This window comes from Cladophialophora immunda, assembly GCF_000835495.1.
Source record: "Cladophialophora immunda strain CBS 83496 unplaced genomic scaffold supercont1.2, whole genome shotgun sequence".
NCBI lineage: Eukaryota > Fungi > Ascomycota > Eurotiomycetes > Chaetothyriales > Herpotrichiellaceae > Cladophialophora > Cladophialophora immunda.
The window spans coordinates 1,823,017-1,845,104 of record NW_015622542.1 but is presented as its reverse complement, the minus strand read 5'-3'; the positions used below and the strand labels follow the sequence as shown (position 1 = coordinate 1,845,104).

Sequence of the window (22,088 nt, the reverse complement as noted above, 5' to 3'; positions counted from 1 at the left end):
GACTCCAGATTTTGAGCAGGGCCATATCCCGCTCCACAATCCCACCCTCAATCGAGTCGCCTGGTGCCTTGTCCCTGTTGCAGAGTGGTGGACGGTTGCTTAGTTTCCTTCTCTTTGAACATGGTTTAGCCTTGTACACTCTTTGAAACGTCCGACTTCTACATCATTGCTACAGCGTCCAGCCTCAGCACACTTTTGCCCTTTGCAGATCATCGCAAGCGTCACAAAGTCCGCCAACTTCAACATTCACCATGGCGCAGTCCCAGCAACAGCTCAGTCACAAAGATGCGGCCTTGTTCAGGCAAGTCGTACGCAACTTTGAAAACAAGCAATACAAAAAAGGTACGAGTCTCGTGCCCTGCTGCCCCGAAAACCCAAAGCTCATTTCTGCCCAGGTCTCAAGGCTGCCGAACAGATCCTACGGAAATCGCCCAACCATGCGGATACGCAAGCGATGAAGGCCCTGATCATGAGCCATCAAGGCCAAACCGAAGAAGCATTTGCCCTGGCCAAGATCGCTCTCAACAACAACATGAAGTCGCATGTCTGCTGGCACGTGTACGGCTTATTATACCGCGGCGTAAAGAACTATGAAGAGGCTATCAAGGCATACAAGTTCGCGCTGCGGCTGGAACCCGACTCCGCGCCTATACAAAGGGATTTAGCACATCTTCAGGTCCAAATGCGAGATTACGAGGGCTACATCCAGAGCCGGAAAAATATGCTGCAGCAGAAACCAGGGTTCCGGCAAAACTGGACAGCTCTAGCCATCGCCCACCACTTAGCGGGAAACTACGAGGACGCGGAGAATGTCCTCACCACCTATGAGGAGACGCTCAAGGCAAAGCCGACCCGGTCAGACATCGAGCACTGGGAGGCGGTGCTCTACAAGAATTCCATCATTGCAGAGTCGGGCGAGCTCGAGAAAGCGCTAGACCATCTGGAAGCTGTGGGAAAGAAGAGCCCCGATGTCCTTGCAGTGATGGAAATGAGGGCAGACTATCTAGCTAGGCTAGGTCGAAAGTCGGAGGCCGAAGCAGCGTACGCCGCCTTACTCGAGCGTAACCCAGATGATTCTGCGTACTACGATGGATATATCGCTGCAAAGGGGCTAACCGATGGTCCGGTATCAGAGATCAACAAGGCGTACCAGGAGCTCGCAGAGAGACACCCCAAAGCCGACCTTCCACGAAGGAGGCCGTTGGATGTTCTGTCCGGGGAAGAGTTCAAGCAAGCTGCAGATCAATACCTGCAAAGAATGCTACGAAAAGGAGTCCCTTCGACCTTTGCTAACATCAAGCACCTTTACACCGACGACTCCAAGAGGGACACTGTTCAGGAATTGGTGGAGGGATACGCCTCCGGGAAAGTACAACCACACACGAATGGAGCCAAGGAAAATGGCGACAAGGAAGAAACACGCTTCAGATCCTCAGTCCTCTACTTTCTCGCCCAGCATTATAACTACAAATTAAGTCGCAACCTCGACAAAGCTCTGGATTACGCCGAAAAGTGTATAGCCCTGGATCCACAATCTGTCGACTTTCACTCGGTCAAAGCCCGTGCTTACAAGCACAAAGGAGATTTGACCAAAGCTGCTGAGATCATGGACCAAGCCCGCTCACTCGACGAGAAAGACCGGGCCATCAATACCAAATGCGCAAAGTACCAACTGCGTGGCGATCAAAATGACAAAGCGCTGGAGACCGCAAGTAAATTCACCCAGAACCGCACGGGAGGCCCGCTGGGGGATCTCGTCGATATGCAATGTATTTGGTATCTCACAGAGGACGGGCAGTCTTACTTACGCCAACGGAAGCTCGGTCTGGCGTTGAAACGATTCCATCAGATCCTCGGTATCTTTGACCTGTGGCAAGAAGATCAGTTCGACTTTCATAACTTTTCTCTTCGAAAGGGCATGATTAGGGCATACATTGACATGCTGCGGTGGGAGGATCGCTTGAGGGAGCACCCTTTCTTCTCTAGCATGGCTGTTTCCGCAGTGAAAGCGTACCTACTCCTGTTTGACAACCCGGATCTGGTCCACGGGCCGATCATGGATGCCGTCAATGGCACAAACAAGACAGGAGAAATGAGCGCCGCAGATCGCAAAAAGGCACTCAAGAAGGCCAAGAGAGAGCAGGAGAAAATGGAAAAGGCCGAGGCAGAAAAGAAAGCGGCGCTGAAGGCCAGTAAACCAACGCCGAAGGCTGAGGAGGGGGAAACGAAGAAGGAAGATCCGGACCCCTTTGGTAAGACTCTTGTCGAGACGAAAGAGCCTCTGAAGGATGCCATGAAATTTCTGAGTCCGCTGTTGGAGTTCTGCCCTGACGTCGCAGAGGCGCAGGAGGTTGGATTCGAGGTGTACTTCAGAAGAAAGAAGTATCTGCTTGCGTTGAAGTGTCTGCTGGAGTTGAAGCGCCTGGGTGCCAAAGAAAGCGAAGTGAAAGAACTGGGAGCGAGATTGAGAAAGGCATTTGAAGAGGGTGAGAAAGATGTGCCAGAACGAGTCCGCGAGATTGTCAAGGCGGAGACAGGGAAACTGGTCCAGTGACAACAAGAGCGCCGCGCATCCAAAGACATGGTGTGACTGGGGAAGTTTCATTTCTGTTCTATAACGCCAACAACCTCGATTCTATGTTACGGCCGGATCAACTCCACCAAGATGATGAGGCTGTTTTCGACAACGTTGCACAAAAGTTTCTTGCACTCCTCCGTTGCTGACACAGACATGGTGGAGCAAAATGAATGTTTGAGACAAAGGGATCACCTTCTTATTGAAAATTTCGCCCGTCGTCTTTGTCATGATCCTTTTCCGGTGCTGCATCTGGGGCAACGTCTGCGGTAGCGTTGATAGGAGTGTGGATGTGTGTATCTGGACCACGGCAAAATGATGGTGCTACTTTCAGTAGATACCTCAGTCCTCAAAGCGACAAGAGATACTGTTAAACGAAAGACCATTCGCCTTCAAAGTCCCGGGCCATGATCTCTGCCCACATTGCATCCAAGATCTAGCATCCATGACCTTCTTAGGTACTATATCGGGCAGGTAGCTCCATGTAGACTGGCTTGTCAAAGTGGAACTTATTGATATACCTCCTCTACTCGTAGCTCAGATATCTGTAAGCATGAGGCCACTATGCAATTTATCTCGTTTATAATGTTTGGAGATGCTCTCTATCACTAATATCTAGCTCGCTGGCATCCGTACGTTACCATATCCCTTTTTAGACACAATTCCCGCCATTCTAACGCCATCCCAATTTGGAAGTGTGGCTGTGCAAGGCTTTGCGAGGCTGGATCAGCTTTGAGAGGCACGGACTGTGGCACGTGCCGGCATCGCCTGACGTCCTAACTTCGTGTTCTAGCAGCTCTCATCCGTGGCATTACCTTCACCCTCTCGTATGTTGTCTGACCAGGACTTTGGACGACTGCGATTTGACAGAGAGCCACGCCGCGTCGTTGGAGTGACGTGGCAGTCCGATGGCATGGTTCTCCCGTCCAGGTAGACCGTGCGATGCATGCCGCAAGAGAAAGATAAGGTGTTTGGTGTCGGATTCAGCTCGCGACTGTGTCCTATGTCGGTCGCACGGGCAGCAATGCACCTTCCTCGAGGCGCCTCCCAAAAAGAAACGGAAGCAGACCGATGTGGTATCCCCGGAGGAGGCTGCCGTCGCCTCAATCTCGCCGGCAGAGACCCAGCAAGAACAACCTCACGATTACTCGAATTGTCCAGAGGCGTCTTTGCTGAGCCAGACGCTTGGCCATCAGCACTTCCGCACGAACTCATACATTGGCGCTACGTCTTCTCCTAGCCGCTTACTGCTTGAACTTCCGAGTACTTCTCAGCCGGGCAGATATCGAGCGTCTGTCTCTGGCTCTGAGGTTCGACGCGTCGGCCAGGACGGCTATTTCCTGATGCTGCCAGACGACCAAGATGCCATCAAAGAGCAACTTGAGGTCCTCGACAAGATCGAGGCTGCTATATCACCATACGGCCCAGCTCTGGTCGAATTGTACTTCCGCATCGTACACCCTAGCTTCCCGATCCTTCACAAAGACGTTTTCCTAGTGAAGTACGGCCGCTCGTATCGGGAACTTACGCCGGCATGTTTGGCCGCCGTTTACATGTTGGCGCTGAACTGGTGGTCCTATAGCGTTGACCTTGCTGATTCCGTGAAGCCTGATATCTCGGACCTCGAGCAGCTTGTTCCAGGCCTCATAGCTTTCGATAAGGCCGCAAAAGTGTCCGATATCCAGGCTGGCTTGCTGTTCCTGCAGCGACCCAGACACGATTCTTGGAGATTGACTGCTCAACTAGTTGCTACTGCCGAAGAAGTCGGTCTGCACCGCGATTGCACCGATTGGGAAATTCCTGGCTGGGAGAAGGGCGTCCGCAAACGCCTCGCCTGGGCTCTCTTCATGCAGGACAAGTGGGGAGCTCTCGTGCATGGACGTCCCTCACACATCAAGGCGGATAACTGGGAAGTCTTTCCCCTCGAACACGACGACTTCCCAGAGAATGTTGAAGAGGATCACGTCGAACAGGGGAGTTCCGAGGTAGAGAAAGGCATTCTGATCTTTATTCATCTCTCAACACTGACACAAATACTGTCCAACGTCATCGATGAACTGTTCACCGTGGAAGCCAGCAAAAGACATGGCAGTACGGTCGCTCTGCTGCAGACAGTGAAGCCAATCCAACTACGACTGAAATCTTGGTATAACAATCTTCCTTCATGTTTAGAACTCGACACTACAACCTCAAGAAAACTGTCGGCCACAGGTATGTAGAGCCTGGGTAGGGTATCGTATTCCGGATTAACCACTGTCCAGGTCAACTTTATCTTGCCTATCTGACCGTGGAGGTGACACTTCACCGAGCGATTGTTGAGTCAGAGATGAAGAAACCTCTAGATGCTGGTTTGCGACAGATTACACGAGAAGCTGCGATCATGAGATTCAAGTCCGTTGTCGACTTTCTGAAGCGGCTGAAGCCGGAACATATGCAAGGATTCTGGCATTTCGCATCGGGGTCTTGCCTGGCTATCATCGGCACGTTCTCGTTGGTGCTTCTGGCGACAAGCACTGATCCAAACGAGTCACGAGCCATCTATTCTCAAATAGCCGAGTTTCGATGGCTGCTTAAGATCAATGGACCCGGTGCTGGCTTCACCAAACCTGCGGTGGATCTCCTCCAATCGAACGCGGGTTTTCTCGCAAGATATCGCCCTCAAGGTCCTACCAAGGTCATCCCTGGTAATATTCAAGGTCGAGCCAATCGTCCCGCGGGTCAGACACAGTCGAAAACACTGTCAAATACTGGAAGCCAGGATGAGGTTGACGGCAACATAGCTAATACGCAAGCCTTTGAGAATATTTCCGAAGACCTACACGCCTCACCCTCAGGTATCGGCTTTAGCCCAGGCCAGGCGTGGCTCTATGACTTCGATGATCTTGTCTCCCAGGTCTGTTCTACATAGGTCCCTGTATGACCGTCAGGACCGGCAGAACAGGTTGCGAAAGGTGCCAGTTATGACAAAACGTCTTTACTTGTAGAGATTGTTAGCCGGGCGTCGACATTGATCCCCGATAGCAGTCGAACGAACAACAGCGCAGGAATCTAGAACAAAGAGGCCTGCAATCTGTGTTCTCGACCTCTGGGCGAGTCCGATAACAGCCCGAATCTCAGGATATGCCCGCGGGCACTTGCAAGCGGCCACGGGCCCGCCAAGCAGCGCCCGTGTCACATGCTGCGGCGTCGCTTCTCTGTCACTCTCTACCAGTGTCAGGATTTGCACATCAATTTGTATGAACTGCTACTGTTCCTCGTGACATCAGGAGACTTCATCTTGAGTGCCTCTTTGTCATGGCTTTGCAAACGGTGGACCACGTCGCTGTCAGCCTTGATGCTCCTAACGTCGACCCCCTACAAGGGACTAAGTACGACTTCAAGAGGGACCTTGTGGGCTACGGGAGAGACTCTATTCATCCGCGCTGGCCAAATGATGCCAAGATTGCCGTTTCTTTCGTCATCAATTATGAAGAAGGCGCTGAGAGATCGCTTTTGAATGGCGACGGGCAGACCGAGAGTGTCCTGTGGGAACAGCCTCATGTTCCAGATCGCATTGGATCAAGGGATCCCAAGATCGAAAGCGACTATGACTATGGCGCTCGTGTAGGGGTCTGGCGTCTTCTGAACATGTTCGAAGAAAACAACATTCAAACCACTATCAACGCTGTCGGCCAGGCTCTTGAGAAAAACAGACCCCTCGCCCACAGTCTGGTGGCAGGTGGCCATGAGATCGCTAGTCACGGTTATCGCTGGATTCCTTATCACAATATGACACCAGAGGAGGAGAAGCAGTACATGCTGCGGCAAATGCAATCCTTGAAAGCCACAACTGGTACATATCCTTCGGGATGGTTTGTCGGGCGATGTTCGTCTCACTCAAAAGCCTTGATTCACGAAGTCCACGAAGAGCTGGGGGTGCCCTTACTTTATGAAGCGGATTGCTTTTCAGACGACCTCCCATATTGGGCTGATGTGCCTGCCGAGAAAAACACGGATCAACCCAAAGGCATGCTAATGCTCCCTTATAGCTACGACAACAACGACCTGAAATACCAGATCGCCCCTGGTACATGGGGCTCTTCGGGCGCCTTTTTTGAGTACCTGAAGAGTTCTTTTGACGTCCTCTATGCTGAAGGACTCAAGGGTCGACCAAAGATGATGACGATCGGCTTGCATTGCAGGATTAGCGGCAAGCCTGGCAGATTCGCTGCGGTGCAGTCTTTCGTCCAATATGTTCAGCAGCAGCCTGATGTTTGGATTACGACCCGAAAAGATATCGCGCTGCATTGGCATACAACTTTCCCTTATGTCAGGAACAATGCACCGCTCGATAGCATTGTGAACGAGCTCAAGCCAGATGTTCCAAAAGTCGACAATCTTGTCTATGCCCGAATTTGACAAGGCTCAACATTGTCGCGATTCACCAAGCAAATCCCATTACTTCTTTCGAAGGGCATTTCGCACCGCAACAGCACCTGCCTCAAACTGGTCGATAAATATGATCTGTTGACCAGCTTTCGGTCCGAGCTGTTCCTGATATGCCTCCCGGATAAAAGGCTCCATTCCAAATAAAATGACACCACCTATGCAAATAGCTGCAATACCATGTCCATACTTGCCGAGTAACTTCTTCACCCCTACTTCCATCTTCTCTTTTGCTGTTCCTCGCGACTCTTCGGCGAGATCATGTACGCCTATGCCTGTCGAAACCACCCCGGCAAAGCAAGAATCCGCTTGAGGCTTGCCCAATAGCCGTACCACACCTGCTTCGAGGTGCTTCTCATATGCTTCTCCCGTGGTCAGGATTGCAAAGCGCTGAGAAGGTTGAAGCACACGCAGAGCCGCATCTACGCTTGCTTCAAAAATACCCACAACCGGTTTGGAGCCGACTCGGGCCTGTAATAGCGAGACAAGTGGGTGGACGGCATAGCATGCCAATAAAAAGGCGTCATAGTCTCCAAGGATATCGAGCAGGAGAAAAAAGCACGTGTCTGCATTTTGGTCGATATCCTGGCTTTGCAAGGCCGGAGGCCCGTCCGGGCACGTCCAATAGGTGGGCAATGTCTAAGATGTGTTCAGCTTCCATCCGCAATACCTTGGTGCAAAGAGCATACATCTGGGCCCAAATGAGGATCGATACCCGATTTGATCAATTGAGTGATCGCACTCGACCCGTTCGGATTGATTATCAGCAGTCGCAGGGGCATAGTGCTGCTTGCTTCCACGCGAAGGAAGACTCGTTTTGGAGAAAGAGACCCCGCGGTTTGTGGACGGCCCCGGACAATATGTCTTTCTCGTACGTGGTTGGTCGAGTCACGGAATCTCGTTATCGCGCAGGGCCCGCGGGCCCAGAGTGATAAGCCCGCTTTGCAGCGCGACCCAAACGACATCTAGATGTGGCTAGGGGCGATAGCCTTGCGTGAGGTGTTGGACGTGGGCTGTGATTCTGCGGTTTCTATCGTATCTATTTATGATGCATTCGATTCCCACGTGGCGGGCCTCTGCTACACAGGGGCCGATGCTAGGAGACACAGTTGAAGCGGTTGAAAGTACTGTGGCCGCACGCAAATATCACGAGTTGGCTTGAACAGTCGTCCCTCTCCCAGGTATTCTGTTCGTCACAATGGCCACGCTTCGCCAATTCCACGACAAGCACATCGTGCTACACCCTCACGCAGGAGCCTTCACCTCCGAGCCAGACGCGGCACGATGGAGCAACAAAGATCTCGATCCAGTTCCTGAAGAGAAGAAGACTTGGGAGTGGTGGCAGTAAGTCTTGCTCTCCATGCTGCTGCCTCGAGCCCCTGAGAGACTGCAGACCTAATGATCCATACTCAGTGTCGGAGGCTTCTGGATTGCCGAGGGCTTCAATCCCGCCCAAATGCAAGTTCCTTCCAGTGCTGTGGCGCTGGGATTGAATCCGGGCCTCGCAATGGTGGCTTGCTTGATTGGAAATCTTCTCGTGACTGGACCGGTGTGCATAGTGGGCTGGCTTGGAAGCAAGGTAAAGCATTTCGTGGACCCAATATGGCCCTGCTTACCTTCGTATAGTACTCGATCCCATTCCCGGTCATTGCTCGAGCGTAAGTGGGAATGGTTTCCCTGATACGGCGGACGCTGAGAACAACCTAGGTCATATGGAATGATTGGCGCATACTGGGCCATGGTAAATACCTCCAGACTGTGCCGAGAAGTTCTGTCTAACATTGGCAGATCATCCGCGGCATATTCTGCGTCATTCTATATGGCGTTCAAGCGACCCTCGGTGGTAACGCCGTTCGATGCATGCTTGAGGCCATCTGGCCATCCTTTGCCCACTGGCATCTGAACAGCCTTCCTAAAAGCGCAGACATCACGGCCCCCGACCTCCTTTGCTTCGCGCTCTTCTGGATCGCCTCGTTCCCCTTGCTCTTCGTGCCCATGTCCTCTTTGCGTTGGCTATTCGCGGTCAAAATTGCAATCATGCCATTCTTCTACGTGGCCTTGTTCACGTGGGCGTTGACGGCAGGCCACGGCGTGGGGCCTCTGTTTTCGATTCCGAACAAGATCACTAGCGGGTGGTCGATTGGATACGTCTTTTGCTCGACGATTCTGGCCACCATCGGAGGCAACGCCAGTACGTATGGCCCGCTCTCGCGAGGGAGTGTCTTGCTGATGGTGACGCTAGCCTTTGCGGTCAATATGGCGGATATCACTCGCTATGCCAAAAATCCCCGGAGCTCGGCCATTGCACAGGCGTTTGCATTGCCCATCTGCATCACGATGAGTAAGTTGAGCGCCGCGAACCACAGTGCCTCTGTACTGACGTGTCCTAGTTGAATTGCTCGGAGGTGAGGAACAGCCTCAGACGCACCTGGCATTACTGACACCTCTTCAAAACAGCACTCATGGCGGCCACGGCTCAAGTGGTCTACGGCCAAGTTCTCTGGAATCCCTTGACCATCATTCTTCTCTGGGACAATAGAACCGCCAAGTTCTTTGCCGGCCTGCTCTTCGCATTCGCGACCATTGCTACCAGTGAGCGGCCCTACGTCCCTGTCGAGCCTCCCGTTTCTGACACATTCCTTTTTTTCCCCTTTAGATATCACCGGAAACAGTATTCCCTTTGCCCATGATATTGCCGGCATCTTCCCGAGGTACATGAACGTTCGGTAAGTATCCAGCTTCCACGCATGGTGGCATCCGAGATCTCAACCACTCACACGCCACAGACGCGGCCAAGTGCTCTGTGCCATTCTCGGGTTTGCCATGAATCCCTGGGTCATCCAGGCGCGAGCGGCTCGCTTCTTCAACTTCGTCGGAGGATACTCGATCTTCCTGGGCCCCTTGGTTGGAGGTAAGCCGACCCTCCACCTGCATTTACCGCCCTCCCGCTCCCTTCCCCCCAAAGATCGCTGAGTCGTCTCCCAGTCATCTTGTGCGACTACCTCATCATCCGCAAGGCCAAGCCCTACAATATATACCAACTGTACCGACCCAACGGGCTGTACTGGTACTGGAAGGGGTGCAACCTCCGCGCCCTGACGGCGTGGCTGGTCGGCGTGGTCCCGCTCCTGCCCGGCCTGATCTACAACATCAACTCCAACATCAAGATGGACAAGGGCATTTTGGAGTTCTACACGCTCGGCTGGCTGGACGGCCTCGTCATTGCATCGTAAGTGCCCTTTTTCTCCCCCAGTCTCAGCGCGCAAATCTGGTCCAGGGACAATGGTCGCTAACACGAAGGGAAATGGTCGTCTCCAGGATCACGTACTACCTGCTCTGCCTGGCCTTCCCGTTTCCGACAGAGGTGGAAGACGGGACCGTCGTTGTGGTCGGGACCAAAGACGTGGAATCTCTGCCCGAGGAGTCTCATCATCCGCGTGGGGAGAAGTAGTCGTCTGCCGTGAGCAGAGGACGGAAAGGTAATCTTGGAATACTGAGGACGTATCGCCCCATCGCGATCGATACCTTTTGGCCTTGGCTCTCATCATACCTGTCTCGGTCGACCTAGTCAGAACTCGTGTGGGGTTTAATTATTTATTTAAGCAATTTAACTACTTCCGGGCATTGTTCATGATTTAATTAAACCGTCAAGGTATTTGATATTTATGTTTGCTAGTAAATATCCTAAGGGATCCATCCACAGGATACCGTGTTGCGAGCTTCATCGTATTATAGTTGCACAGAACCGAGCTTCTTGCTCCGTGCGTACGAAGAATCGGCCAGGATGCCTCGAGCCCGGTGGCGCAAAGAAAGCCGCACGGGCGAGCACAGGTTCGCCGGTGCAACGGGCAGTCGAGACCCTCCAACGCAGCAGCGTGTCTCGTGTCATGGAGAGAGAACTCGGCTTCGTCTTGGGACTGGAAATAGAGGCTCCGCGCCAGGTGACCCTCCTGCATCGGTCCTGAGGCGATGGCGCCAATGAGACAAGTGGATCTGCACATACATACTTGTCGACAAACGTCTGCTGGGCGCGGTCGCTGGAGAATCAGGGAGTTCTATCTAGGACGAGCACACGGGTCCGCCTGGCGATATGTCTCTGCCATTTTCCCAATGGCCCTTCGGTGCGCAGGTTTTCTCTCCTGAGCAGTGCACCTTCCGGCGGCTGATCGCGGTACGTGCGTCTCTCTGCTGTGTAGAGCCTCTCAACGAGCGACTGGATTCGAGACAACTGGCATGCCGGAAGTGCATTTGCGGTGCGATCAGTCCCCAGATCGTCGGACCAACTGTTGAATACCACATTGGACAGGCCAGCGGATAATCACCCTCAAGACGTTGGCGGATCTTCGACTTACACGTGGGATATCGCAACATACTGGGTGTGTTGGTCACCGGCAGAACCAGGTACAGATACACTGATATTGTATGGTCATGCCTGACTACATATATATGTACAATACAAATGCGCCGCTTCATAGATGCATACAAATTCTCCAAAAACATGTCGTCAACCCAATCCCCCGTTCCCGCTTATCCAAAACATGCGGTGCTGGCCAGAGGTATAACTGGAACCCCAACTAATAAGGATCCCATTCCAACCTGCGCTCCAAGAGATACGACTCGATGGGCAGACCCCTCCAGACCGATGACCCGTTGATGACTTTGAAAAACTCGGGCTCGAAGCTCACCTGGGCCCAGCCATTGATGACTTTGCGCCAATAGCAGACCTCGGCTGCAGGGGTGAGATACTGCTCGCGGAAGGTCTTGACACTGTTCGCCGCAATGCGCTCCGCTTCCTTGTCGTGATTCTGCAGCCATGAAATCTTCTGCTCTAGATCCTCAAAGCTGCGCTCGACCTCGAGGTAGTTCTGTTGCGGCCCACTGGACCGCATGAGCGGGTGGTGATGTTGGATCCAGTCCATCTTGTGCGCGACCACGACTGACTTGCAGGCTTGGAGGTACTTCAGCCGCCCGGAGTACGAGTTCCCCTCGGTGTGCGCCAGGTACTTGTACTGGCAGTGCTCGGCCATGGATTTCAGGTCGTGGGTCATGGACTCGGTGTCGTGCCAGTTCAGAGCCTTGACATCCGCCCACGGTTTGTCGGCCGTCATCTGAATCAGTCTTTCGCGAAGTTCCAGCCCCATGGTCGCGCCGCGCCAGAGGAGTTTGCTGGCTTTCGTGCCCCAACTCCACCCCTCGACCTGCTCCGTCAAGGCGGCTTTCATCTGCACTTCGCGCATCGAGCCCACCTTCGTCTCGGGCCAGGACCAGTACCCGAAGTCCGGGATGAGCCAGATGTGTGTGTCTTCTGCACGGCGAGCGTAACCCCACAAGGGGACCGAGGGTATGCGGTCGTCCGTATTGAATGCGAACTCAATGTTGGGAAGGGGTTCCGGGGAGGTGAGAATCGCGCGGTGTAAGGCATGAAGGGTGGCAATCTCGCGGGAGTAGATGCCACCTGCAGTGGCAATAACATAGAGCTGTATCGGCAGCAGTGGTTAGCGACAAGAACCCAGTGGCCGTATGGAGGGTGCCATCGACACCGCTACCTATACGCCAAAAGGGGGTCAAAGGTGCACACCTGTTGATTATAGATCATGGCGCGGACATAGCCATTCTGCTTCGGCATGGCATCGATCTCTTCAAAGGTGATTGGATTGTGCATCCTCTCGTTCACCGGCCTCTCGACCTCCTCGAACAGACCGGGAAACGCCTGCTCACACTGCTGCGAGTCCAGCATCAAGTTCTCGGCGTCCCTGCGGTAGTTCCATTGCCCGTCGAACCCCCTCTTCCGCCCGTACGCGCCATAGTCGCTGTGCAACAAGGGGACCGAAGATCCATGGGCAGATCTATACCATGCGAACAGGGCGAACGTGCAGAAGGCCGAAATCAGCAGGAGGGGGGTGCGGCGGTTGAATGTTGCCAATAGGGGTTCGATGGCGTGCTCGTACAAGCCCCTCCTTGAGGAGGGCATACGAATCATCGGGACCAGTATAGAAGACTCGTTGCTCTCATGGTTAGGAGAAGCAGCGCATCGAATGCAAAAAGGGGACAAGGCCGCGAGTTAAACAGGACAATACAATACTATAGTTACGAGCAAAATGTAGCAAATGTCCGCAGGCGAGGTGTGCCGCTGCCAACTTTCAAGGTTAGTGTACGAGGTGCCGTCCTCGCGTCGTACTCGCTGTCAATGCAACCGTCGTTCACAATAATAATGCATCCATCGCCCCTCTTCTTCTTGCAACACCACCACAAGGTACCAGTATACACCAATGTGAGCCATACAGCGATCTAGGCTACCGCACTGAGACGCTGGTGCCGACTCCATTCACTGTGATGGAAACATCCGCCAGCTGATACCTTGAACCACCAGCGTTCACCATGCTGCTCTCATCTGCTCCTATCTGCTCCTGATTCAGTCTGCATTTGCTACCTCGTCCTCTGTCGACCGTGTCAACTCGATGCCTTCACAGCGCTGTGCCACTGCCGCATCTTGTCTCCGGAAGCCAAACGCTAATTAATGTCTTTCAGGCCAATTCTCGTGAAGGATCTCGAATCTCCCAATCCAGAAGAATTCTTGCGCTGTGGCCAAGAAGCATGAACGAGCACATTCATGAGAGGGAAGCGAAGTACCAGACAATCGAACAGGCGCCACGCAGAGAGTGCCACAAGAGAGGGGCTTTTCGCCTGTCCCCCAGATCGTTCGTGCTATGGTCACACCCCCAATCAGCAGCGGGCTTGCCGGCGATCGCTTGTGACATGGGCATTTCCTCACTTGTTCCATGGGCTGCCACTCGGCTGAAGCAACTATGCAGATGGGCTTAGGAGGAGACAGCGGAATAAGGATGCGGACTCTCCTTCCCGTCTCAACCCAGCCTTGCTATTGAGCAGCTTTGGGGAGCTGACAGAATGCTTCTGGTCAACCTGGATTCCACGACGCCACCTCCCTTCCTGTGAATGGCGGGACATAGAGCTTCGATGCATCTACCTACCGCTACAGCCAAGCTACACGGCATGGTTTCAACCAGAAGATCACGATGATGACGATGTGTGCATGGCCCATCATTCATTCATCCATTAACACATGCAAACATGCCAGCCAACCGGGCTGCTTCCAAAGGACTTTTCGTCATAGTTGAGTGATGCGACACACAACAACCAAGGCTCTTCTCACCAGAGTATTTGCTCCCTCCCCCTTCTTCTACCTCTCTCCTTTCTCCCAAAGGGTTTTACGTCATTGTTTTGCTCACCTTTTCATTTCTGTCTAAGTGAAGCTTTGGCTTTGCTATACTTTTGCTGGTTAGGAACCCATCCAGCGAGTTGTGCTGAATTGGCCCCTTAATTTCCAGAGCAGAATCCAAGCTCCTTTTCTGCCCACAGACCCGGATGTTAGAACCCGACCAATGCAATGACCTCGTCAAACCCTCCATCACCCAATTCGTCGTCTCTTGGTATGCTCCCTGAGTTACTCTCCGTCTGTCTGGCTGGTTGTGGAGAGAATCAAATGAAAGAAATCAACAAGGACACAGATGTGCCAATACTAACCCTCTATCACCCAGCTCGTTGATGGGCTGGCTGCTCATCTGCTACATTCCGCAATGGGGCCGTATCATCTTGCGCAGATCCGCAGAGGGCTTGTCGACGTACTACATCCTCCTCGGCTCCCTATCCGGCGTGTGTGCTGTGGGCAACATCATGATGCTCCCCTCTAGTGCAGTCGACATCGGCTGCTGCAGGACCAACACGCGCTTTGCCTGCATCAGAGGCCTTCTCGGAATGCTCCAGGTCATCTTTGGCATCGCGTGCTTTTGGATCGTGTAAGTAGTCCGCCGCACGTTGCAACACAGTCCTTACTAGCTTCCTGTTGCGGGCACTTCGCTGAAACCTCGCCTAGCCTTTTCATGTACGTCTACTACTCGGAGGAAGAGGCCGACGCAGAATTGCACGGGCGTAGACCGTCACTGTCAGGGCCCGACCGGACATTCCGCCGCGCGAAGCGGGCGTGGAAGGTCCTCATCGCCGCATGCAGCTTCGCATTTGCCGTCCTCCTGGTGTCAGCCATCATCCTGCACCGCTTCCCTTGGTACGCCCAAGCGTGGGCAGACATTCTCGGCATCGCGGTGGCGGTCTTTGCATGCATCCAGTGGGTCCCCCAGGTTCGGACTATTGCCCTAACCTGATTAGGAAGGTTATCCGGCTAGTTTTTACACGCCGGCAAGTCAAACTGCCGTGCGACCGTTCCCACTAGATAGAACAATCAATCAATTCATGAAGTTAGTTCTACACGGACCACATGGCATCTAGGACACTTGGGAAGTCTAAGCCCGGTGTCTATCTGCCTGACTGCGCCAGTAAGTCTTCCCCTTCACTGTTGGTCGTTGCTCATTGCGTTGTTTGCGCCCTGCAAGCTGACAGCTGGACACCATCGGCCAGTACACTTGGATATTTGGAATCAACATGATGATCCGAGTCGGGCTGAAAGGCTGGAGCGCGTGGGTCGTCTACGTGCTTGTGGGGACCATGCAGATCGTCCTGATCGTCTTGGCCATCTGTTTCGCGGTTAGGGACCAGAGGCTGGCCAAACAAGGAAAACAACATTGTGCAACTCCCGCAAACTTCGAGGGATGGAATACTTGGACTCGATCTCGCACCTCATCGGTCGTCTCGCACGCGCATTCCCACCTAGCGCCAGACGAGCGCAGCCCGTTGCTTTACGAGCAGCCTTCATCGCGGCGGCAAACCGTCCCTTAGAACGCAGCAGGAGTCCGCCATCCAATCCAACCTTGATCGATAGAAGGCAGTTCATATTGGGATGACATCAAGTTCTGACAACCATGGCAACCTCACCAACCAGAGACCAGATAGCTGCTTGACTAGACTCAGAGACGCCCGTCCTCTCACACTTGAGATGCAATAGGAATAAATTTGGCTGAATGGACTAGACAACGGCGGGCACAGAGAGTTCACAGCATCCTATAGCATGATAATGACAATGTCGGCACCGGGATTACCGAGTATTTGCTCACGCCCTCAATTAGGGTTATTGGCAGAGGCGGGGAGTCGTCTTTCCCGCTCCTTGAACGCCATCTCTCGTAGATCTGCTTCAGCAAGCAAGACAAGGTCCAGAGATGCATGCCGAAGCGGACTTGGTCATTTTGACGGCTGAACTTGGTCCGCTTGAAGACTGTGGCCGGTTGCCTGGGCGACGCTTCCGACGTGCTCTTGCTCTCCTTCCTGGGCAGATATCTAGCATTGTCGTTGAGAACTTTTTTTTTTACCAGATCCAATCGAGTAGAAGCCCCCTACGCTTGCAGCAAACGAGGTTCAGAAGCATTGGCTCATCTTGTCGAATGCTCTCTCCTCTCTTTCTGCCGATTATGCTGTCGATTCAAGCTAGACAGGAAATGCCTCATTTCGCGCACCAGTTTGTTTTGGGGATCCAGTGTGCGTTCTCGCTCCGCTAATACCTGTTCTGCTAGGGAAGCTGCTTGCTTCACCCTACCCTCTCGCTTGTAGATGTAAGCAACTTCAGCCATGCATGCGAGGGTCTGGGGATGTGTGTCCCCCAGTGAATGCTGACACCGCCTCAGCACTTCCTTGCTGATCTTGTCCGCATCTGCCCCGCGATTGGATTTTCGGTACGTGGAAGCTATGCTGGACATGGTCGAGAGAGTGGAATGGTCGTACGCCCCGAGCGTGCGTTCTTTGATCTTGAGCGCTTCTCCATCCAGCTCTTCGGCCTTATCATACCTGCCTTGACTGCGATAGGTGGCTGCAAGATTTCCCATGGCCGTCAGAGTATGGGGATCTTCTTTGCCTAATATACTAGTTCGCAATGTCAGGACTTCACTTTCAATCCGTTCGGCATCCTTCCACCGCTTTTGCCGCCGCCATGTTGAGCCAACATTGGCCATGCTCCGGAGGGTGTCAGGATGATGCGACCCGAGGACTCGTTTTCTCCGATCCAAGACTTCCAATGCGAGTCTTTCGGCCTCTGCAAGGTTACCTGAATAGCGATATGTCGAAGCGAGGCGCGCCAGTGATGAGAGAAAGACGGGATCGTCCTCTCCCAAAGCCACTCTCTGGCCCTCCACTACGCGGTGAAGAAGCTCCTCTGCCTTCTCAGGTGAGCCCATGCTTTTGTAGGATGCCGCTAAATTGGCCATACTGCTCAACGTGTCTGGGTCATTTTCGCCCAAGACCGTCTGTCTCGCCATCATGACCGTCTGATCAAACTTTAGAGCATCTTTCCACTTGTGTTGTCTTCGCTTCACCGAAGCGATATTGGCAAAGGCACTGAGTACAAGGGGGTGATTAGCAGGCAATGTTGCTGTGTAACCACAAAGAGCTTTCTGGCCATACTCCAATGACTTCTCCAGCTGGCTACAGCGTTCCAAGGCGACTGATAAGTCCGTGTAAGCCTGAAGAAGACTGGGATGAAAAGGCTCGAGTGCCCTCTCTCTATATTCCACAACAAGTCTGAATTTCGCGGTCGCGTCACGATATTTGCCCTCAAGAAAGAGACACTGCCCCACCAAGAACGTGAGCTCAAAGCGGTTTTCCATGTGAGCAATGTGAGGCGACTGTAGAAGTCGAGAGGCATGTGGCAGGTACAATGACCAGGCGGATCTGTTGTTGTGGTCAGGCTTTGGAAAGGTCTCGAGCATGCGATTGAGCGCCCTAGGTGCCCACGTTTGTAAGGCCGATTTTTTGTGCAGCCAACTGCGGCATGCCAGGTGGACGAGGCTGTGCATATCATAGGTTTTGCTGTTACTTGAATCCAGATCTCTCCGTGTCAGGAAGGAGTATCCAGTTAGCAGACCTACTGCATCTATCATGTGCTTCTGAGAAGCAACTTGTGGTAGAAGCCGCTCGGGAATAATCTTCGAGTCGATGCATGCAATCCTTGCCAGGCATTCCTGGGCCAACGGACTTCGGCGTGCAATGTTTTCAAAACTGATTTTCCAGGTTGAAATGATGGAGTTTTTGGCCCCCGGCGCCCGCACTTCGTCCTCGAAATCTTCGTCCAAAAGTTCAAACACGGTTTCCTCTTGTTTGTCGTCTAACAAACTCAGGTAGTCTGAAACGTGGATTCGGTTGAGGTTGATATATGCAGTAGCTTGCACAATCGCTAGAGGAATATAATTGAGACGATCCACAAGAGAGCAGGCGAGATTTCTTTCCAGGGCAGGAGGCGCAGGCTCAAGCAAGGTCTCCAGCAGCGTGAGAGCGCCCTCTTGATCCAAGCATGGGATTTCAATAACGTGGCTGTGACTGAAATTGAGAGCGACTTTTCTGTCGCGTGTGGTGATGAGGGTACAGCCACGGGAGCTTCGTGGAACGAAGGAGTAGAGTGACTTGGAGCGGGCGGTACCTTCGTCGCCAAAGAACAGCCCAAAGTCATCTACATTATCGATGATTAGGAGCCACCGACCAAAGCTCTCTTGACTTAGATGTTGCCTTACCAAATGCTTCAGATCGGTTTGCAATTCCGCCATCGAAGAGATCTGTAATTGACGACCGATTTCAGCGTAGCCATTGTCGAAATTGATGGCATCTGACGCGTGAACCCAGAAGATGGACACATCGGGCGACTTCTCTCTGAGGGAATACGCAAACTCTAGGGCAAGATTGCTCTTGCCGACACCGCCCAATCCAAGTAGAGAAATAGATGAGCAATCAGGTTTGTTGTACATGGCCTCCAAGGCCGCAAGTTCGTTGACCCTGCCTGCGAAACTGACCTTTCGACGCAGTGAAACACACCAAACCCCCAGTTGACGAGTAGGATCTTCAGCCGATGGAGCTTCAGAAGATGAAACCCCAGATGACTGGGAGGTCAGTATTGGACCTGGCGAGCCACGGATGGACCACTGATCGTTGCCATAACCCTGGTATTCCGTCATTTGTTCTGTCCAAAAATTCTCCAGGAAAGCCCTTGCACAGCAGGCGGCAGTGGCGGACGCATAGTGGTGCCAAACGTCGTTCTTGTGGCTATCGGCATAGTCGGCCACTCCCTTGATCACGAGAAATGGGAAATGGTCAATCAACCCTGCACCTTCCATCTCGAAGGCAATTATACCTTCCGTTTGTGCAATAGCATCACGGTGAATGCCTGACTTCATGACCCGATCTCCCGAGGCCATGGTCCCAACGTGGATAGAGGGCGCTCTTCTGCCATCGGAAGACAGGACTGGGGCGGGACGCTGAACCAAGTGCCAGTCTTCACAGCCGAGTCCAGAGCATGGTAAGTTGAGCGCCGCCGAACAAACAGCAGAATCAGTCCCAGCGTGGCAAGTATTACAACTAGTATTTCGATGTTTATGCAGGTACGTTGGCTCGAAAAGGCGGTCGAATTCTATACCAGGATATGCCGTCTTTGGACGCCGGGCCTGGAGATCACATAATAGGTAATTTGACTGCTTCTGCAAAAGTTCTCGGTGATACTCGGTTTCCAACTGACTGAGAGCAGTGCGAAGTTCCAATGTGGTGTTCGCGGGTGACGGCTTCCGCACGAATGCTTCTGGGTATTGCTTGCCGAAGTCGTATGGCACAGGCGGCGGACTTATCACGACATCACCTAGGCGAACGTCTCCTGAGCCGTCAGAACCGCCAGGGACACCTCCACAGATGCCGACCAGCAAAGCAAGTCGGATATCGGGAAAGCTGGTGCTGAGATGCACCGCCACCGCCGCCGCGTTGACTTTCCCAGCACCGGGCATATGGGCAACCACAACAGGCTGCTTCCCGACGGAGCAGATAGTGTATGCAATCTTATCACGAGCTGTCTTACTGAAACGTCTGGTATCATCCCCAGGTCTGTCAAAGACGGCGAGAACTTCATCCGCCTCTTTCGGGAGAGCACATATTATGGCAATCTTGACAGCCTGTCGCTCGTCGAATTGGGCTAAAGGCGGCCACAGTCCATCTGGAGTGTTGAAGGAAGGCGTTCGAGAGTGGGAATAAGGTTGCCCAAGTGGCCATTGGGCTGGTTCGGAGGTCCGCGAGCTGAGAGTTTGACTGCTTCAGGTGGGGGTTTCGAGTCAGTAATGTAGGCCGAAGGGCTCCAAAGCGAGCAGATGCACCTTATGCTAGATGTATGGCGGGAAAGGGTCCCGTAGCCACTCCGGTTATGGCGGCCGTTGGACGATCCTCTCTGGGACCCGTGGCTCCCGCGTCTGTGAGAATGGGATGCTCGCGCGAACATAGCGCGAGGACAACATTTCCGGGAATCTTTTGACTAGTGGCCGCTCGAGACCCGAGGACACATAATGCTGGGGAGAAGGTTCTGTTTCTCTCATCAATGCTGCGAAATAGAGGGTCTGCAAGGATGAATTCACAGACGCAGATTGTTTTAAGCGACTGCATGTACGGCGCATCGTCCGAGGCTGAGGATGAGGCTGAGCCCGCAAGAGGAATCGAGGCTTGGACGTGTTAGCAGCCAATCATGATCAGGCTGGGCAGGCATATGGGGCCACTTGCAGCCATCACAGCATTTTAATCGACATTGCGAGTCGCAGGGGTGCAACGCCACCCGGATGCACATTTCTTTGCGCCCTGGGCACTCAAGGTACGCTAGGCTGGAAAACTAGTCTACCTTCACAGAGCATGGCCGCTGAATGCAGACTCACACGGCGTTGACCACCAGAAAGTGCATTAGCCTGGAACCGCGTGGAGCGTGGACAATCCTGACCTCGTCACACCGGTTTCTTGTCCGCATCATGGCCAGCCATTCCCAAGGCGGACGGTGAGGTTCCCGTCAGCCTCAGGTGCAATATGACATTACGACATAATATCCTTGGACACCTGTTTTTCTGGACTCCTTGGACAAAATCAGTTTCAAGGCCCAGGTCACATCAATCATCCGATGGCAAGGCCTTATTCATTGTTCAAAATATGCGACAAACCCCATGGCGTCACCGCAGGGGATACCAGAGAGTAATGAAGAGATGGCGTTCCACGAAACACTCGATGCGGGCTTGAGAGAATCTGAGGGAAAGCGTACGGAGTTGATCGGAATGCTCTCCAGGTCTGCACCTCGATGATCAAATGATGGACGGGCAGCATGTTGAGTCCAGGTGAAATGCATTCAGAAAGAACAAATAAGCCTTTCGTCGAGTGCCTCTATCTCCTTGGTCAGTAGCAAAAGCGTCTGGATCGCCTACCAGGCTTAATGGCGGATCAATTATATGTGTTTATCCTCTCCTGATCGATATTTCAATTTGCTTCTGCACCTGATTCTGCTGGTACAGCCATTCTTCTTGGATTTTCCCTCCTTGATGAATCATAGGAAGCTTGGTTTCATGTCGTGTCGAAGTCTGAGAGTTGGCCTGTGGCTCTCCTTCCCTGGATTGAGAGCTTTTTTGAGGGTCGACAGAGCTCATGTTAGCTTTCTCTAGATGATAGAGGATGCGGGAATTGTGAGTACTTCTCTTATATCCATGACCTGATCGTGTGAAGAGCCGATAAGGCAACGCTCATACTCCGGCCAGAAGTAGATTTTGGTATACCTGTTCCAGCTGCGTCTCAGAAAAATGCTTCACAATCAAGAGAGGTTCCGTAGCTTTAAGTATGGATGGCAGCACGCACCTTGAGTTTGACTCTACGGAAAGACTGATAAGACCGATGCCATGACTGGTGGCGAACAAACCGGTGTCGAGGGTACGGTGTAGCAGCATGCTGCTCCCAGTATTCAGGGCGCATCCACAGCTCCCCAATAGAGCGGCGCAGTAGATAGATGGCAACTCATTTTCCTCCAAGGCTGGAGAAGTTGTCGACGCAGATCGAAGAGAGAATACAAAGCTTCGCCAACCAGGTTGCGGATATTGTCGCGAGAGTCAGCTCCTGGCGCTGATAGTTAAAGGGTTGACCTGCAATGTTTTCGTCCGTGGTGGGATCAATCACTTCATGAATCCAGGGTTCGCCGTAACCTCCCTTGACCCAGCCTCCGGCGCAGTCACTGTGAAGGAAACTGCCAGCTTACTCCCACGTTTGGATTTCTTGCAAGGCTGAATTCGAGCCAATGACTATTGATCTTTGCCACAGTCAGTTCGTCAAGGTTGCGCATCTTCGCCCACAGTCTCAGTCATTTGCA

General features: G+C 52.9%; 8 protein-coding genes across 8 annotated transcripts; 5 read left to right on the top strand and 3 right to left on the bottom strand.

The window, feature by feature from the left end:
* The first annotated feature begins 27 nt into the window (after window positions 1-27).
* PV07_02956 (uncharacterized protein) lies at window positions 28-3,133 on the top strand. The gene is made up of 2 exons (XM_016389610.1): window positions 28-342; window positions 396-3,133. The coding sequence occupies exons 1-2, from the start codon at window positions 252-254 to the stop codon at window positions 2,552-2,554; spliced, it is 2,250 nt and encodes a 749-aa protein (XP_016251512.1). The 5' UTR covers window positions 28-251; the 3' UTR covers window positions 2,555-3,133.
* A 350-nt stretch (window positions 3,134-3,483) lies between these two features.
* On the top strand, window positions 3,484-5,483 carry PV07_02955 (uncharacterized protein; the record flags this gene model as incomplete). The annotated part of the gene is made up of 2 exons (XM_016389609.1): window positions 3,484-4,786; window positions 4,837-5,483. 2 exons carry the CDS (start codon window positions 3,484-3,486, stop codon window positions 5,481-5,483), a joined length of 1,950 nt encoding a protein of 649 aa, XP_016251511.1.
* A 386-nt stretch (window positions 5,484-5,869) lies between these two features.
* On the top strand, window positions 5,870-6,973 carry PV07_02954 (uncharacterized protein; the record flags this gene model as incomplete). The annotated part of the gene is made up of 1 exon (XM_016389608.1): window positions 5,870-6,973. The coding sequence occupies one exon, from the start codon at window positions 5,870-5,872 to the stop codon at window positions 6,971-6,973; it is 1,104 nt and encodes a 367-aa protein (XP_016251510.1).
* Window positions 6,974-7,012: 39 nt separating this feature from the next.
* Window positions 7,013-7,782, bottom strand: PV07_02953 (uncharacterized protein; the record flags this gene model as incomplete). Its single annotated transcript, XM_016389607.1, has 2 exons — window positions 7,013-7,639; window positions 7,690-7,782. The coding sequence occupies 2 exons, from the start codon at window positions 7,780-7,782 to the stop codon at window positions 7,013-7,015; spliced, it is 720 nt and encodes a 239-aa protein (XP_016251509.1).
* Window positions 7,783-8,198: 416 nt separating this feature from the next.
* PV07_02952 (uncharacterized protein) lies at window positions 8,199-10,451 on the top strand (the record flags this gene model as incomplete). The annotated part of the gene is made up of 12 exons (XM_016389606.1): window positions 8,199-8,344; window positions 8,414-8,579; window positions 8,627-8,658; window positions 8,708-8,741; window positions 8,789-9,191; window positions 9,243-9,341; window positions 9,391-9,405; window positions 9,458-9,592; window positions 9,657-9,726; window positions 9,787-9,911; window positions 9,986-10,229; window positions 10,319-10,451. 12 exons carry the CDS (start codon window positions 8,199-8,201, stop codon window positions 10,449-10,451), a joined length of 1,602 nt encoding a protein of 533 aa, XP_016251508.1.
* Window positions 10,452-11,376: 925 nt separating this feature from the next.
* Window positions 11,377-13,092, bottom strand: PV07_02951 (uncharacterized protein). Its single transcript, XM_016389605.1, has 2 exons — window positions 12,579-13,092; window positions 11,377-12,477 (listed from the first exon to the last, which is right to left on the bottom strand). The coding sequence occupies exons 1-2, from the start codon at window positions 12,978-12,980 to the stop codon at window positions 11,575-11,577; spliced, it is 1,305 nt and encodes a 434-aa protein (XP_016251507.1). The 5' UTR covers window positions 12,981-13,092; the 3' UTR covers window positions 11,377-11,574.
* Window positions 13,093-14,383: 1,291 nt separating this feature from the next.
* Window positions 14,384-15,177, top strand: PV07_02950 (uncharacterized protein; the record flags this gene model as incomplete). Its single annotated transcript, XM_016389604.1, has 3 exons — window positions 14,384-14,448; window positions 14,557-14,814; window positions 14,892-15,177. The coding sequence occupies 3 exons, from the start codon at window positions 14,384-14,386 to the stop codon at window positions 15,175-15,177; spliced, it is 609 nt and encodes a 202-aa protein (XP_016251506.1).
* A 378-nt stretch (window positions 15,178-15,555) lies between these two features.
* PV07_02949 (uncharacterized protein) lies at window positions 15,556-20,336 on the bottom strand. Its single transcript, XM_016389603.1, has 2 exons — window positions 20,080-20,336; window positions 15,556-20,017 (listed from the first exon to the last, which is right to left on the bottom strand). The coding sequence occupies exons 1-2, from the start codon at window positions 20,199-20,201 to the stop codon at window positions 16,336-16,338; spliced, it is 3,804 nt and encodes a 1,267-aa protein (XP_016251505.1). The 5' UTR covers window positions 20,202-20,336; the 3' UTR covers window positions 15,556-16,335.
* Window positions 20,337-22,088: the final 1,752 nt, after the last annotated feature.

What these genes read in the sequence shown, in the direction of transcription:
- PV07_02951 (XM_016389605.1), bottom strand. Translation starts at nt 12,980, where the DNA reads ATGATTCGTATGCCCTCCTCAAGGAGGGGCTTGTACGAGCACGCCATC. An exon ending in CCATGATCTATAATCAACAG is followed by an intron (nt 12,478 to 12,578) that starts GTGTGCACCTTT and finishes CTGCCGATACAG; the next exon opens with CTCTATGTTATTGCCACTGC.
- PV07_02956 (XM_016389610.1), top strand. Translation starts at nt 252, where the DNA reads ATGGCGCAGTCCCAGCAACAGCTCAGTCACAAAGATGCGGCCTTGTTC. An exon ending in AAACAAGCAATACAAAAAAG is followed by an intron (nt 343 to 395) that starts GTACGAGTCTCG and finishes ATTTCTGCCCAG; the next exon opens with GTCTCAAGGCTGCCGAACAG.
- PV07_02949 (XM_016389603.1), bottom strand. Translation starts at nt 20,201, where the DNA reads ATGTTCGCGCGAGCATCCCATTCTCACAGACGCGGGAGCCACGGGTCC. An exon ending in CGCCATACATCTAGCATAAG is followed by an intron (nt 20,018 to 20,079) that starts GTGCATCTGCTC and finishes CCCCACCTGAAG; the next exon opens with CAGTCAAACTCTCAGCTCGC.